Source organism: Lissotriton vulgaris, chromosome 3_2 (genome assembly GCF_964263255.1).
Source record: "Lissotriton vulgaris chromosome 3_2, aLisVul1.2, whole genome shotgun sequence".
Classification (NCBI taxonomy): domain Eukaryota; kingdom Metazoa; phylum Chordata; class Amphibia; order Caudata; family Salamandridae; genus Lissotriton; species Lissotriton vulgaris.
The window spans coordinates 112,232,052-112,249,195 of record NC_141690.1 but is presented as its reverse complement, the minus strand read 5'-3'; the positions used below and the strand labels follow the sequence as shown (position 1 = coordinate 112,249,195).

Below are 17,144 nucleotides of genomic sequence, written 5' to 3'. Positions count from 1 at the left end.
CGATTCGGTATTACCGAATCGCTAATAGTGGGAGCTATTTCAAGGGTGCCAGGGTGTTCAAAGGACACCCTGTTGCACCCCTGAAATGTGCATGTGTGCACATGTGGCGCACATACATGCGCCAAGTTACCACCAACTTGAAGCTGGTGGTAATTAGCGATTCCTTAAGGCTGAAGTGCACTATTTTTAGTGCTACGTACAATGCATTTAAGAAATTGGTATTTCTGACTCCTTAAATGCAACAGCAAAATAAGGAATAGCTATTTTGCGGTTCTTTATTTTGCAAGTTGGTTTCAATTCACCTACATTGCACATGGCTAAATACCGGTCAGGAACGCAGAAATGTAACGAATTTCGGCGTTACCGACCGGTATTTAGCCACCTACATCTGGCCCATAGTGCGCATTCCCATGACCCTAAATGCGCGCATCAGCAGATATCTGTTATTGCTACATTTGACTTTACTCCTACGTTGCCCGTAGCTTTTCACTGAACAAGAGTGCGGTCACTGAAGATGCCATTTCGTCTATCAGTGTGCCTTTGGGGGGATCCATCCGACATGAGCAGGCATACATAGGCCAAGGACGGGGTGAGCACAAGGGCTGAACACGAGACGAGGTAACACGCAGATCGCCACAGAGGATTCAATGCTTGCCAAGAGTTTGTTGTTGAATGTAACCTTAAAACAAGTATTGAAGAGATGCATCTTAATCTATCATAAGTTTCAATTCTGCATGTTAATGAAATACACTTTTTGAATTTTGAAGACTTTATAACATTTGCACAATTTTGTTTCAAGATGACTTTAAAATTAAAGGTGTTCCTTGAGCTAACTTCACTCAACTTTTAAATAAATGCATGCCTTTTTATTTGACATCATTTTAATGTTACTGATGAGTGGAGTAAACAGCAGCCCAGGGCGCATGTAAAGATCAGGAGGGTTGCCAGCGACCCCATGGCCGTACCTTGAGTATCAGTGCACAAATAGATGTATTTGTCATGTGTCCCTGGCATCCCTGAGCGGAGGGCGTGTCAGGGACTGGGGAAGGGAGCATGAGAATGCAATCTGGTGACCGAGGTGAGTTATTTATGCTCTCTCTGCTGGGCTGCTACAGCTCAGACCCCTGCTGCTTCCCGGTGGGACCACCAGGAAGAGACACAGGTGAGTGGATACCTGTGAGTGACGCAGGTGAGTGGGCACGGCTGCAGGAGGTTTAGAGGCACATCAATCTGCTGGGGATGGGCTGACAAAAGGAATGAAAAGGAAAAGAATAAAGAGAAGCATGCAGTGCGGTGCCACCTTTCACTTATTTAAAGTGAAAGTTGAACAATCACAAGTAATGCACAATAAACAGTGCACACGAGGGGATCAGGCAGGTTCACTGTAATGAACTGTAATGATTGGAATTTTTGCAAAAACAAAACAGCATGCAATATGTAAAAAATGAAAAGCTTGGCTAGCATGTTAAAGAAATCCATGCCAAGTCAAGTACACTGCTTTTTTTGTATATATGAAAGTATTTTGGAAAACACGAGCCTTGGGAGATAGCTAAAAAACAGAAGCCTGCTGCCTCCTAAGCATGGTCACCATTTGCTTGAAATAGCTGAAGGACTTTATAGGAGCAACTGTAACAAGCACTGGTAAATGCATTAGGTTTCACCTATGTCATTAATAATAAACAGTTTTTTGTTGTAAGTTGTATTTCGCTGAATACAATATAAGTTACAGAAAGTCTGCTAAAGTGTTATGACTTGTTTATGTATGAAAAGGCAATGTATTGTGCTATTACTAGTGGTGTAGTGTGGGTAAGTAATAGCAACTTTTTGAAATATAAATTGAAAGAAGAAATAATGGAATTAATTGATGTAAAAGCAATATTATGTGTTTAGAAGAGTTCTGAATTGTTGTTGGCCCTGATGTCAATATACCTGCTGCACCATTCAAATCCTGCCCCTAGTGCCTGCAAGATAACTGCATTTTTGACTGCCTTTTCAGTAGTAAAATATAGAAATATTTGGTGTTTAGAGGAGTTCTGACAACTTGTGGGCCCGTTCCCTCTGCACCTGCTGCATCATTCAAACCAAGGTCGTTTTAACTCCAAGATAACTGCTATTGTGCATGCCTATATAGTAGTAGAATGTATTAATATCAGATATTCCAAGGAGGTCATTACAAATGTTGGGCCTGGTGCCACTACACCTGCTGCACCATTCAAATCATGACCCTGTTGTCTGCAAGGTAACTGCACTAGTGACCTCCTGGTTAGTGGTAAACTATAGCAATATTAGGTGTTAGTGGGGTGCCTAGAGCTTTTGGTCCTAGTGCTACTGCACCTTCTGCATCATTCAAATCAAGTCCCTTTTAACAGCTAGGTAACTGCAATTGTGACTGCCTGTTTAGTAGTCAAATATAGCAATATGTTGTTTTTAGAGGAGTTCTGACAACATGTGGGCCTGGCGCTACTGCACCTGCTGCACCTGCTGCACCATTCAAATCATGGCTCCATTGTCTGCAAGGTAATTGCACTTGTGGCTGCCACTTTAGTAGTAAAATATAGCATAGCTCTTGCATATTACCTTTATTGTTAACATTTAATGTTTATTACAACATTTAGAATTTGATCATAATGAGCAAATAGATTAAGTTGAAAAAATCAATCTGATAATGCCTACAAAGTGCAAAGAAAGGTACTGAGGCATGAATAGGAAATGCCACAAACATTCTAAGACTAAACCATCTGCTTTACACAACCAAGTCATAAAAAGCAAGCATTCCAGCATACTGTTAGAAGCTGTCTGACTTTTCCGTGGGAAGAGATCTTATCTTGACAGTGAATGGGACTTAAACAGTGTGAACAGCTTTAGTAGAAGTATCGTAAATGTGTGCACCCAGGGAAAGTCAGCAAAAAAAAGTTCCACACAAAAGTGAATGCACGCAGTAATTCGGCGTTGGGTACTGATAAGAGCCCTCTTTTGAGATATGTTAATTACAAGAGATTTCACAAGCACAGCACAAGTGCTGAGCAGGCACAACATAAAAAGGAGATGAAAAATAAATCACCATCTAACTGGATCCCCCAAGTACAGGCAACATAATTAACCAGTATTTAAAGTTAACAAAAATCAAATAAAAGCACACTTTGAACCAACTTTGTAGCTGAGGTGAAATAAACTATTTTGAGGCAGACAATTGTACAGACCAATGAATAAAACTGACCCAAAGCCCTTCACTATATATTATGCATATTTGTTTTAACAACAATAGTATGGTTAAACTGCTAAAACGGTCTCAAAGTCCACCCGAAAAACGACCAACTTGAAAAAATGAAGAGAAAGAGGATTTAATACTATAAACAACAGTGGCTAAACTGACTCCTTCTAGAGTTTGCAGGTCTATCAACATTATGCAATTTGAGAGCCAAACCCAGAACCTTTCTCGTTAGTGCCCAATTAGAGCTCTGCCTCCATCTTTAATACTACTGTCAGTTGCTATGCTGCCGCCTGAACCCTTCTCTCCTTAACTCAGGATCATTGTAGCCAACACTCTGCCCCCTTTTCAAACATAACCATGATGTATTTCGTCCTATTCTATATTTTAATATTTTGATCATCCGCTTATGGATGACAGAGAGAATCCTGATAATTATAGGTGATATCGGGAGCCCATCCTTTTATAAAAGGATAAGTCACCGGGAGAGTACCGGCACTTCTCAGGAGCAAAGGCACTCTAAAGAGTAAGTACCTGCACTTCTAAATTACTATTCAAATCACTGGTAACTACCCTGGTGCTAGTTCTACAAGCTTCTAAACAGTGGGCCATATGTATGAACACATTTTCCCATAAACACAGAGTGGGTAAAAAATCTTTGATACATCTGGCCCAGTGTAGTCCACTCAGCTTGTCACATTTTTAAGTATTAAAGCAAAAACTATGACAGCCTGCCCTTACCTTAAGAAGTGCAGTAAATGATGTTATTTATTTGCAAACGTTTTAAAAATAGAATTGTGGCCTGCTTTCTTATTTCCCTCCTCAATATTTTGCGAGGGTGGGTTTGTTTGAAAACGGCACAACTCAGTAAATATTGTGGACCTTTCAAAACCTTGTAAGAGGAGGGCATCTTCTATGTAAAATGGGATTCCTCCTTTCATGTAACACAACAGACATTTCCATGGATTTTTCCAACTGATACCAAGATGGCGGGAATAAGTTTCCGTCTCTTGGTCAGAAAGACTAGTGGTGTGTGACTTCAGATTTTCCAACAATTATGCTAGAGAGCCAGTTAGAATATATTTTATGATAAGGCATGAGGGTGGTTTAGGGGACAGAGGTGAGGGAGAGGTGTGTGGATTGTCAGGGATACTAATTGATAAGAAACTGCATTTTTTGTAAAACATCCAATGTTCTCAAAGACATTTAAAAGAGATGGGAGGAGATAGAGAAAGAGAGGGGCATAGCTTAGTCAGTGAGATTCAGGATTATAAATCTCAAATTACCTAACTAAAAAAGCAACAGATTGCCGGGTGAAGGGGTGAGATGACCAAGGTTTGGGATGGACTATTTGCATGAGGAAACAGGGTCAACACTGATTTGCATTAGGTGGGCTTCAGTCTAGAGTGACATAGTGGGTGAAAAACGATGGGCTGGAATGCTACAGCGATTGGCACTGGTAAACTATTTGCAGACATTTATCCCATTACCTTTTTGGCGTTTTTGGTGTCAATGATATGCTTGGAAACTTGAGACTGGTACAGCTTTTCAAGCCTACTACTGCCAATATTTGTCTCCATCCAAAAAATGAACAAGTTAAAACCTATCAGTGAAATAAGAACAATAAGAAAAACGGATGCAGACATAGAAGACCTGACTCATGACTCCCAGACCTAAGCAGCAAACCAAGAATGCATTTGACGGATGTCAAACAGGCCTGCTGAAGCTTTGCTACCTTGGCCTGGTGGATCTCTCTGGGAACTCATGATAATACTCACGATTATACCCACTCACAACACAACACCCTGGAGTCTCTGCCCTGGGATCACTTATTTTAAATGTATTTTCAGTGCAAACACCCTTCTTAATCTGTTCTGCAAGAATCCTTGATGGTAGAGTTGTCAAATCGGTGCATGTGGAAAGAGCTCCATGTTTCTAGTCCTCAACTTTAACAATTCATTTTATTAAGTGACTGACGGCCCCATGTACTAAATCTGTGTCGCAAATAGTGGAGCATGTACTGGTAAATTGACAGGGTGAGCTGGGCCGTGGGTCTGGCTTGGCTCTCAATATCTGTGCACAAGTGGATCCATAAAAATGTTTGCCATGTATATCATGCAACAAATTTAATGTAGAAATATGATAATATCTCATCAGAAATGTATTCAAAGTGATAGTTGTTAGAAGCATTGACTGCTCGCCCCCAACCCTAGCCACAAAGCCATTAGTAAACTAAGAGGCAAGTAAGTAGGTATGTAAACTCTGAGGCCCAGGTTTGCTATGATTTTGCATCGGGGTGCTCTGTTTTTGTGGCACAGACCCGATAAACAAGCCTTTTTGGAATTTACTAAGCCACGCATAGTTGATTTTCATGGCTTTGTGTGGTTTAGTAAATACAAAATAAAGCACTGCTTTGCATTACTTTGCATTGAGTAGGCGTTACATAGGTGGAGCATGGGCATTCACATGAATCCAGCCACCTATTTTGATGCAAAGCCAGATTTACAAAGACTTGTAAACATAGGTTAGAGCCAAAACGGCGTGCCAACTCGACAGAGGAGTAACAAGGAAAAATTTCTTTATTTCTCCTTGTTACTTACTCTTTACATGTGTGCTGCATTTTAGAGCACACATAGAAAGAGGAATATGACTCTAAGGATTGCTGTTGTGCAACTAACTATTTACTAAGGATTTATTAGGAGGGTGTAACACCCCGTTTGAAGCTACGCCTGTGCAAACACCTCTAGTGCACATTTTCTGTGCAACTCCTGCCCTGGCACAATGTTCTCTCCAGTACTAAAAGGCTTTGTCGCTTAGTTTTCGATCTGTGCAACTAAACTATTCTCAAGCCATCAGCTGCTTTAGATACAACGATACTTCACACAACGGGAAGGTTAAGAGGGGAGGGAGGGGTGGAACAAGGAGATAAACTTGACAGCTGAATCTGTTCCGAGTGTTCCTAGACCTGACTTTCTCCACACTTGTTGTACTCTTTAGGAAAACGCAGCTAGCTGCGAAGAGATGGCCTGCCAAGACGCCCTGGTGTGCACACAGAAGTGCCGGATGATAGCTGTGGTGATTGCTGTGATTTGTTTATCTGGTGTCGGTGTGCTCGCCTTTCCTCATGCCGAAAACCACCACACAGAAGAAAAGTGGCAAGGTCAAGGGACCACTGTAAACCTGCCCGAAATTTTTCTGGGCAGATGTTATGAATACATCACAATGAAAAACCCTCAAATCGGGTGAGTACCGCCGCGGGAATGAGAGAAGAACAACAGACCCTAGAGACTGAGCATTTTATGACAATATCATCCTCCGTACAGGATGACGATAACAATAACGATGACAATATTGTATGTATTGCACCCCGGACCACACTTCTGCAATTTCTAGGCACTGTATATGAGCCAGTTTATAGCGATTGTGCAAAGGGAGACAATATACAGCAAATGGACTTTTGCACCATGCTTCCTGCTTGCCTAAAACATAAACCCCGCATACAAGTTGGTTGGAATTTTCCGAGCTCTGCCCACACCCCTGTTTGTGCAACAATAGGAATTCCAAGTTGGAAGGGATTTACCACAATTGTTAATTACCAGGTGTATGAAATATCTTAACCTTAGTTTAATTGTGGCAGGTCAAACCTGGAGGAATTGAGCAGAGTTAAGGTGTACAGTATTGTTAGAAATGGCGATTTCCGCTTGCGCCAAAGCCAGGCAGAAACCACCAATCTAGTCAGGGCAAGGAAGTCACCTGCCAAGGTTCACCCCCTTGGTAGCTTGGGACGAGCAGTCAGGCTTATCCCAGAGGCAATGTGTAAAGCATTTGCGCACGCACACAGCAACAACATCCCAGGCATACTACAAAAGGAACTCCATGCAAGGTTATGTAAAAATAACTTTTGTATTCTAAAAACACATCAGATAGTAATCACACAATATACCTTGTGCCAACTGGCACAGGCAATATTCACAAGGGATTATTTACATAGGACAGGGCCACATGGGCCACTGTCAGGATCAACACTTAGCAGAAATAGCACTTCTAGAACTTAGAATAAGTGTAGCACAAGATAACAATTGTAGAACACAACCAGTAACCACTGGTAGAAGGTCGGTACACATTACGCAATACTAATAACCATAGGCATAGATCATGCAGGGACACATAACCTCACTAGTATAAACTATACTAGGCAAACCACTCTCCTAAGCATGAAAGCACATTTAGAGGTATCACAGGCATAAAGGCATTGCACATTACGCATAAATCACATTTAGGCCTAACCAGTATAAAAACAGTAGGCCCTCTCCTAACTAGTCTAAACACATTAGACCCTACCCCCTAAGCATAACTCACATTTATGGGTGTAAATCACAGTGAAGCACAATCTCACTAACACAAACTTCCATAGGTAAAACCCTCTCTAGAGGTATCAACACAGGGTGCGTAAAAAATACTAAATGCATTACATTTCCTAGCACCACAATCACTTCAGCACAAAAACCACATTAGGCAATTATCATCACAAACATAGTAAGTAATCACATTGCGCAAAAATAAAATCACACTAGGGCCTTGCGCCCTATCCATGTACCAGCCCCTCTGGCCAACTGGCCATCTCAAGAAGGGGCTCAAATGCCCTGTGTCCTGAATGTCAGGGCGCGCTGCCAACACAGCGCCAGTCAGGGGTGCACCACCGGCGCAAGCCTAAACGTTGCAGCTGCCCACTACTTGCTGGGCAGCTGAGAACAACAACAGGGCCTCAACGTTGCAGCTGGCACTAAGTGCTGCGCAGCTGTAGAAGGCCTGGCACCTCTGTGCCACTTCTGTCTCTCTCAGGGACTCTCTCTCCATTGGCGCCTAAACGGTGCAGCTGCCCACTACTTGCAGGGCAGCTGTAACATAGCAAAATTGCTGCATGGGCTCTCACTAGCCCTGGAAATAAAACTGCGCCCAAACGTTGGAGCCCTCTAGGCTCTAAGAATCAGGAGGCAAGTGGTACAGCCACACCCGGCTTCTGAAAATGCATACTGCGCACAGCGTTGGAGCCCTCTGGCTCTGGAACGAACACTGCGCACATTGGAGCCCTAAAAATGAACCAGACCCCTGGAGCACCCTGGTTCCTAAAATCATGGTGAACAACCTGGGGTATCACGGCCCCCCCCCCCCCCCCCCCCCCCTCACTGGGCCCTTACAACAAATATGGCCCTGCAAGTCAAATATGGCCCAAGCACTGTGGAGCTTAAAAATAACCAAAATAGCAGGGAGGTGCTGGGCCCACTCTGGGACTCTACTAATAACATGGCCACCAACGTTGGAGCCCCTCCCAGGCTCTAACGATAATTAATGCCCCCGTCGGTGGAGTCGCATGGCTCTAGAAATGAACATGCCCACAACGGAGCCACCACGGGCCCCTCCGGCCCAGGAAACAATTCTTGCCACGTTGGAGCGGCCCACTGCACACGGGGGCAGCAGCGTCGTGCTGCCATTTCTTTTCTTCGCCAGCTGTGGGGGCAGCCTCGCAGTCCCACCACCTTTGCTCACCATAGCTGCGAGGCTCTCCCAGGCACCTGCACTGGCAGCACGTTGCTGCGTGAATGCGGGTCTCTCTCCATCATGAGAGCCCCGTAGGACGGCCGTATACCTTCCACACCCTTCCACACACGCGGGGCTACCCTTCAGCACGGGAGCCCTGCACCGCTCTCCAGAGCTTGGCCGCCTCGCTGGACTTCCTCTTTCCGGTGGCTCGTGCAGGACTTCCTCTCCAAACCGGAAGTCCCGCCCGCTGTCAGGCGAGACTTTGCCTGACTTCCTTTTCTACTGCGGCCGCGGCGGTGAGACTCGGGGGCAGAAACGAGGGGTGGGCACTCTCGACTTCAAATCCACCACCAAAGCGGAAATGCGGGGTAGGCACCCGCTCAACTAAAACACACAATCTACGGGCATAATGCAGGGTGGGCTCCTGCAGTTAGATAGTGAAATAAGCAGGCTGGGCACCTGCTGTTAGCTTTTCTCGAGGGATCCCTACACTGGGGGATTCCCTCAGTGCAGAAGTGAAGCACAGCGCTGCAGTAAAAATAAAGCGCTCCTCACGAAACATCAACCCTTGGCAAAGGCAGACCAAGGGGAACAGGGTTCCAGAAGTCCTAAGGCATCAAGGAGGTAGCACACCAGCTCCTAGTAAGGAAAATCCTCCAGGCATCCAGAAGCTGGGCAGGGCCCAGGGAGGCATGCCTTCCCCTGGGCCCCAGCAGCAGCACACCCTTGGTAGTTTTAAGTTAGAAAACAAGAACATTTTTTATGAGGTCACAGCCTCTATTTATACACAAAAATCCTTTGTTGTCAAGGGTGCAGGCAAGGGGCGAACCAGACGCAACTGGTTCCTGAGCACTTTGTTTTTCTCAGACCCTCTGCCTATTCACAGGGCAGGCTAGGGTAATCAGTCGCACCACAGGGGGCGGAGCCAGCATTGTGTAGGGAAGGCCCAGCCCTATTCAGGTCCCAGGTGCACCCTTCCCTCACATCAACATGCAGATCTCTCTATTCACCACCGGGGCAGACCCATCCTGACTCCTAGAGCCAGGCACATCAGCCAGCCCCAGCCAATCACAAGCCAGACAGCCAATTCACATTTACTGCACTTCCACACTAGACACAATAAATCTGCGCAAATCATCGTGCAGCATTTAATCACACAAGTTCGCACATACCAAACTCAACCTTGCACTCCCCACGCATCAGGAATTACCATGGACACACATATTCCCCATGCATTCCTATGGGAGGGCAGGCCACTCTCACCACACATACACAGAGAGTGCACGCACTTTACACTGGACCACAGTGAAAAAGTGCGCAGAGGCCTAAAATCACCAACACCAGTTTACAGAGGCAGGCTAGGCAAATGCAAAAGGTCTCGGGGTGAACCTGCCAATAGGGCCAAGTCCCACAAGTATATACTGCACCGTGCGGATTTAGGTGCTGTAAGTATCAACATTCGTATATTCTGCCAAAACGTGTGATGGGTGTTAGTTATCATACCCAATAAATAAATAAAAAAACATGGTAACACAGTTCATCAGGTTTGACAAAATAGCACCTTCAGACACACTTGGAATCATATATGGAGAAAAGAAGGTTTGGTGGAGTCCACATTCGAATTTTGTGCATCTCAAAAACAAAATGGAGCAAATTGAATCTGGTTTCTTTTCACTGTAATTATTCTGCAGCAAACTCAACAAATACAAGTTTCTGCACTTTTAAACATTGAAAGATAAAACGAATGACAGGGTAAATTAATTGATGTGTTTCTTGTTATGAATGAATCAGAAACAGTTGGCTGCATTTTTATAACAGATTTTCATGATTTTTTTTTGTATTGAAAATTTCATTGCACATATACATTATTCAAAAGCCAAAACATCGATTATATATCCATTGCAAATATTTATGTAATATGGACCATAGAAAAAATGATTTGCTCCTTCAGTATTGCATCAGCTGGCAGTCTGACGCAATCATGTGCCTTCAGTTTACTGATGACACATTTTGAACTGATCAGTTATGTCTTTGTCTCTCATTTCTCTGTGCGACGCACTGGGAATATCATCTCGAGATTGCTTTTAGGTTGCTGCTACCAGTTCTCACTTTTTTCGGATGCCACTGGAGACAGCACATCAGTTGCAGCTCAGCCAAGGAATGCTCCTAGTTCTTCTCAGAGCAGTCACATGCCCAAACAAGCATACCACCCAAATTTATGGAGAGCCTATTTGAAGGCCCTTCAATACTGGTGAGGCTGGAGTCCAATGGTGGACTGTAGATGGGAATGTATGACGTTACAACACATACATTTACAATGCATGCCTTTACAGTGCAGTTTTTACAACACAACTTCCTTTACAATACATTCTTTTACATAGCATGCCATTACATCACATTTTCAGAAACTACCTTTACAACGCATTTCCATTATATCGCATTGTACCTTTACAACGCATACCATTACACTGCATACCATTACATTGCATTTAAGGTAAGTGTTGGATAGTATAGGGGTAATACTTACCATTATAACTCCAATGAGTGCAACAGTAGGGTAAGTGTTGGATAGTGTGGGGGTAAAAATTCATATTCTAACTCCAGTGAATGCAACAGTAAGGTAAGTGTCAGATAGTGTGAGGGTACTATGCGTTGTAATTGTACGCGTTGTAATGACTTGCGATTTAATGCCTGCGTTGAGTACAATGCATTGTAATGACATGCATTTTAGTGACATGCAATGTAATGGCTATGTTGTAATGACATGTGATGTAAAGGATGTTGCAATGCAACGACTGCTATGTAAAGGTAGTGCGATGTAATGACTGTGTTGTAAAGGTTGTTTCCCGCAGATAGGTTCCCAGTTCCCAATGGAGTGTAAAAATCTCAAAGAACTCTTGCAAGGACTGGGACTAGGTAAAGCCCAGAGGATCTGGTTCACAAAGATAACTTATACTTTTGAGTAATTTACACTTTGGAGTAAGGGTACTACTTTTCTGGAATTCCTAAACTCCCAGTGTAAATTTACTACAAAAGTGCAACTTAAATTTCTCCAGCTCATGAATGTAGCAATTGGCTAACTCTCGTGTGGGTGGGTGATGTTCCTCTCTAAAACCCTCTCTGATGGTTTCTACCCCTCTTACTCTTCCCTAATCCCATCCCTCCATGGAGAAAGTGTGTCTTTTTTTAAAGCCCTCTTCTCTGTCTCACCCACAATTGCTACTAAAATGCATACTTACAACTGTGGAGACTCCCCAGTCAGAGCACAGAACTCTGCACACATAAGTATCGGTAATTGCAAAGTCTAAACTTAGCATGAAGTTTGTGAATAGCACTTTGTAGTATGTTTTGTAGTGCTACTAAGCACACTACAAATTGGAGTTTGTGAAGAAGGCTTAGAGTAGGGAAACGGCCAGTCATCCTTCAGTTCAAAGGAGTGCACAGGGTTTTAGGGAGCAATGGGAGACCTTCTGGACCTGATAATTCTCGCCTCGGTGCCTAGTCTAATCATGGGTCCCACTCTGTGACTCTGGGCAATAGCTTGCTTAATCTCCACAACAGCCCCAGCAGCGCTTGGATGCCTGGCTTCACCTTGGGGGTGCCCAGGAGTGGACATTTCACATGGAAAAGACAGGATGGGTTCCACAGCGGTATGAGTGCAGCGCCGGGATGCCCCGTTCCGTGGGCAGCCGTGCGCTATACAAAATACACCACACTTACATTTACAGCACCACCGGATACAGTAAGCCTTTTCATGAGTTGGGTTTATTCTATGCATGCGCCCCACCCACAGCCTCTCGTTGACTGTTTAGAACATCAATGCTAGTTCATATCTCAACATTCTGATAACACATCACTGGTCTTGAGGCCCTTCAGACACCAAATATTTTAGGGGAGTGGAGTTGGCCTAACGGCTAGGGTGGTCGCCCTCGAATCTGGGGAACCAGGTTCGAGTCTCAGCATTGACGCTGAACATCCTGTGGTTCTGGGCAAATCACGAAATCTCCCCATGCCTAACAAAAATGAATGTCCTCATGTAAGGCAACTGGTGCTATGTAAAGCGCTCCGATACCTTCTGGTCTAGTATAAAACTCAGTAAAATAAAAAAATCTTCCTTTTCAAAAACAACTGTGAAACTATAAAACATCTTACAATGAAATTAACATTTTATATGAAGTCTTTAAGAAATTCTATTTTTTTGTTTTGGTGTGAAACAAAAAAACTAATTACGCCAAGAAAGAAAAGTATTATTCAAAGTATTTAAGTTATTCTGGTGTACTTTTTGTTTTGAGCCAGGGGTCTCCAACCTATTCTTTGATAGGAGCTACTTATGTTGTATAAAACTCATCAAGAGCTACCAATATTATTATTGTTGTAATAGTGACTGCATAAGACAATATTATTACAATATGCAAGATTATTACCAGTGATCAACTCAGTGCATTAGTCAGGATCGGCCACCGTAATGTATACAAGGCTCTGTCAACATGGAATGCCTCTACAGGTGTAATACATTTCTTCCATATAGCTGCAAAGCCTTTGGAATCCAGGTAATACATTTTTTAAAAAAATGTCTTCCTAATAACACATGACTTATTACACAAATATAAGCTTTAAATATGTTTTGGAAATTCAGCCATCTCTTTTCAAATATCAGCTTATGAGTTATGAAAATAAACACATTTTTGTCTCACCTATACACTAATAATTCAACCAAGTAAGATATTCTAATTTAGTAGCCCGGGATCTGCACAGGAGAGCTACTTACAGGTAACTGGGCAGCTACCAGTAGCTCATGAGCTTCATATTGGAAAAGCCTGCCTTATGTTTAAACTTTTCCACCAAAGGCGTGCGATCAGATTTTGAATCATATCTCATTTCCCACAAAAAACACAAAAACGTGCCAATAGCCCACCTGACACCAAATGCCTCTTTCTCAATCACACGGTAATTTAACAACATTTACACTCCTAGAGGCTAAAGCTATAGTTCTTTCTTTACCATATTTCAATTTCAACAAAACAGCACCTGGCCCTTACTTACTGGCATTTGTAACCAACACACATTCCTGTCAGGGCATGAAAGTTTGCAAACTGGGTCCATTCTGTAATCCTTCTTGATCATGTCAAACTCCTCATCACTCTGTTGAGTCCAACCCAATACAGTTTTCTTTTTTTCTCAATTCCCAGGTAGATTGAGTCTTCACTGCCAAATTCTCCACAAGGCAAGCATAGTATTCTTCCATGCCATTGAGGGAAAGTACCTCCTCTTATTTGAAGGAACTTCTACATTTTGATGACAACCACTTGTTCCTCTTTTAGATGAGCCCCTTCTCCACTCATTTCACAGCCTCCAATTGACAGTTTGAACCATCAAGGCCACTTCATATCTCATCATTCTAATAATGCACCACTGCCCTTACTATAAAAATCTGAGGGCTAAGTGGATTGTGCATTATGTAGACCGGTAGGACCGTCGCATTACCCGTAGATTACGTGAATATTAGCCACTGATACACATAAGCGGTATTTAGTTTGGCCAGATTCTGGTATGCATTATGGATAAAATGTTCCAAATATATTGCATAGTTTTTCAAATGTATGTGAGTCTAACTAGGGACCATTTTATTGACTTTTAAGTCTGTTTTGTTTTGAACTAATGCTGTATATTGTATTTTCTTTAATATTCTTAACTATTGCTGCATATTGTATTTTGTATGTTACCTCTATTACCTGTACTATTTTTACAGCTCTTCGCACTTTACAAGATCTCTGTGATCGATAATAAAGTATTTGATAATGGAAAAAAATGATGGATCACTGGCCTCAACGCACTTGAGAGAGCACAATGTCCTCTTCTCTCAGAAAAACTCTCACTAGTGGGCTTGTCCATGGCAGCCTCTTCTTGCAAAGTAATCTACAGGGCCCCTCTCTCAGCAGCAAGGCAGGCTCCTCATCTAAGGTAGATTCTCATCTCCTTGGGTGAAACTTCCCACGTGATATCCCTGCTTCTGTCTCTGATACCAGCTCTGGGTCTCAGATGTTTTTCCAGACATCCGTCAGTCCTAGAATACACCCTTTATGTTTCAGTCTGAATTTATACTCTGCCTTTGTCTTCTCATCAGCCGTAAGGAGAAGAGAGGCTGTCAGTTTCCTGCTTATAAAAATCAAAAGACATGGGAATAGGAAGAAGTGTAGCTTCCCACTTTATATTGGCCAGCCTTTCGGAAGCAAGACCTTTTGGGGAGCAAAAGACAGGACATGGCAAAAAGCAATATGTGCTCTTGTAAAGAACCCTCTGTCACCAGTCCTCCCACACCATATAGCAACATTTGAGGCTATCACCCGAAAAGAACAAAAGAGCAGGACATGTCGACATGCTATGCCTGGACTTCTAAAGTGACCATAATTGTGGCCGGTCTGCCCATAAGACCTAATGAGGAGGCGGTAACAGCTGAAAGGAACAAAACAGTAGTACTTGCATTTTTAAAGAGGCCACAGTCACCAGTCGTTCCACAATACATACCAACCGAATGGGGGTAATAGCAGGAAGGAACACACGAGTAGGACATGGCAAGAGGATATCCATGAACTTTAATGGAGCTTGCAATCTCCAGTCCTCTCGCACAACCTATCAACCTGATGGGGATAACACATGAATGGAACATAAGAACTGGACAATGGAGACACAGTCGCCCTCATCCTCCTCGACCTCTCCGCAGCCTTTGACACGGTCTGCCATAGCACCCTTTTACAACGCCTCAGAAACGTCGGAATCCAAGGAAAAGCTCTAGAATGGATCACCTCGTTCCTCACCGGAAGAACCCAGAGAGTCCGCCTTCCACCATTCAAGTCAGAGGCCACTGAAGTCATCTGCGGCGTACCAAAAGGATCTTCACTCAGCCCCACCCTCTTCAACGTGTACATGAGCCCCCTCGCGGTCATCGCACGCCAACACAACCTCAACATCATCTCCTACGCCGACGACACTCAACTGATCCTATCACTCACCAGAGACCCTAACACTGCCAAAACCAACCTGCATGAAGGAATGAAAGAAGTAGCCGAATGGATGAAGCACAGCCGTCTGAAATTGAACTCAGACAAAACAGAAGTCCTCATCCTAGGCACCTCCCCCTCCGCCTGGGATAACTCTTGGTGGCCAGAGGCCCTTGGGAAAGCGCCCATCCCGACGGACCACGCACGGAACTTGGGCGTCATCCTGGACTCCTCACTCTCGATGAACAGACAAGTCAACGCCGTTTCTTCATCTTGCTTCAACATTCTTCGCATGCTCAAAAAAACATTTCGCTGGATCCCCACCGAAACTAGAAAAACAGTCACCCACGCTCTGGTCACGAGCCGACTTGACTACGGAAACACCCTCTACGCCGGTACCACTGCAAAACTCCAGAAAAAACTCCAACGCATCCAGAACGCTTCAGCCAGGCTCATATTAGACATCCCGCGCAAAGAACACATCTCCGGTCACCTGAAAAGCCTCCACTGGCTCCCCGTCAATAAGAGGATTACCTTCCAGGTCCTAACCCACGCACACAAAGCACTCTACGAAATCGGACCCGAATGCCTCAACACACGACTATCCTTCTACACCCCCCCGCCAGCTACGATCCTCCAACCAGGCCCTTGCCACTGTACCTCGCATCAACAAAACCACCATGGGAGGCAGATCCTTCTCCTACCTGGCAGCTAAAACCTGGAACTCACTTCCCACTCACCTTCGCCTTACTCAGAACCACCTAGCATTCAGAAAGCAACTTAAAACGTGGATATTTGACAAGTAAGTCCCCACCCTTCATCAAGCGCCTTGAGACCCTCTGGGTATGTAGCGCGCTATATAAATTTATTGACTTGACTTGACTTGACTTGACATCCTAATTGGATTCCACTGTCCCCACAACCATTGATGATATACAGTTTCTAATGCATCCTTCTTTGCATGTATTGCCCCCACACATATACAGTATCCAGATAGGGAAGAGGTGCGGTGCAGCGGCCAGGACAGCTGACTCCGGAACACGGGGGCTCGCGGCGCGTTAGCCCAGCACCTTGCGACTCTGGCCAATGGCTTGCTTAATCTTCCCGACGGCCCCCAGCACCGGGCCACCTCACCTGAGGTAGTTGTGCGCTTTAAAATGCTGGTGTTATAATTATTAATATTTATTATACCACAAATTCCCAAATGCCAAAGTCTGAACAGACAAACGACACCGACGAGGCCAGTACATCACTCTGCCCATACCGGTAACAGAAAAAAGGGTAACCCTCAGTTTATAATTCAATGCTGCACTACTGTTAATCTATCCTAACCAGGGGACTGACTCTTGTACTACTCACTATGAAAGGTACGCATGGCACACTCTTCCAAGCCCCAG

At 44.0% G+C, this 17,144-nt stretch overlaps 1 protein-coding gene across 1 annotated transcript in view; it reads left to right on the top strand.

Annotated features, from left to right (window-relative positions):
- Positions 1–1,077: 1,077 nt before the first annotated feature.
- LOC147725393 (ADP-ribosyl cyclase/cyclic ADP-ribose hydrolase 1-like) overlaps positions 1,078–17,144 on the top strand; it is a 293,519-nt gene continuing 277,452 nt past the window's right edge. Inside the window, exons 1-2 of the mRNA XM_086964522.1 lie at positions 1,078–1,162; positions 6,206–6,450. Coding sequence (XP_086820648.1) covers positions 6,230–6,450 — 221 coding nt within the window. The 5' untranslated portion in view covers positions 1,078–1,162; positions 6,206–6,229. The remainder of the gene's footprint in view (positions 1,163–6,205; positions 6,451–17,144) is intronic.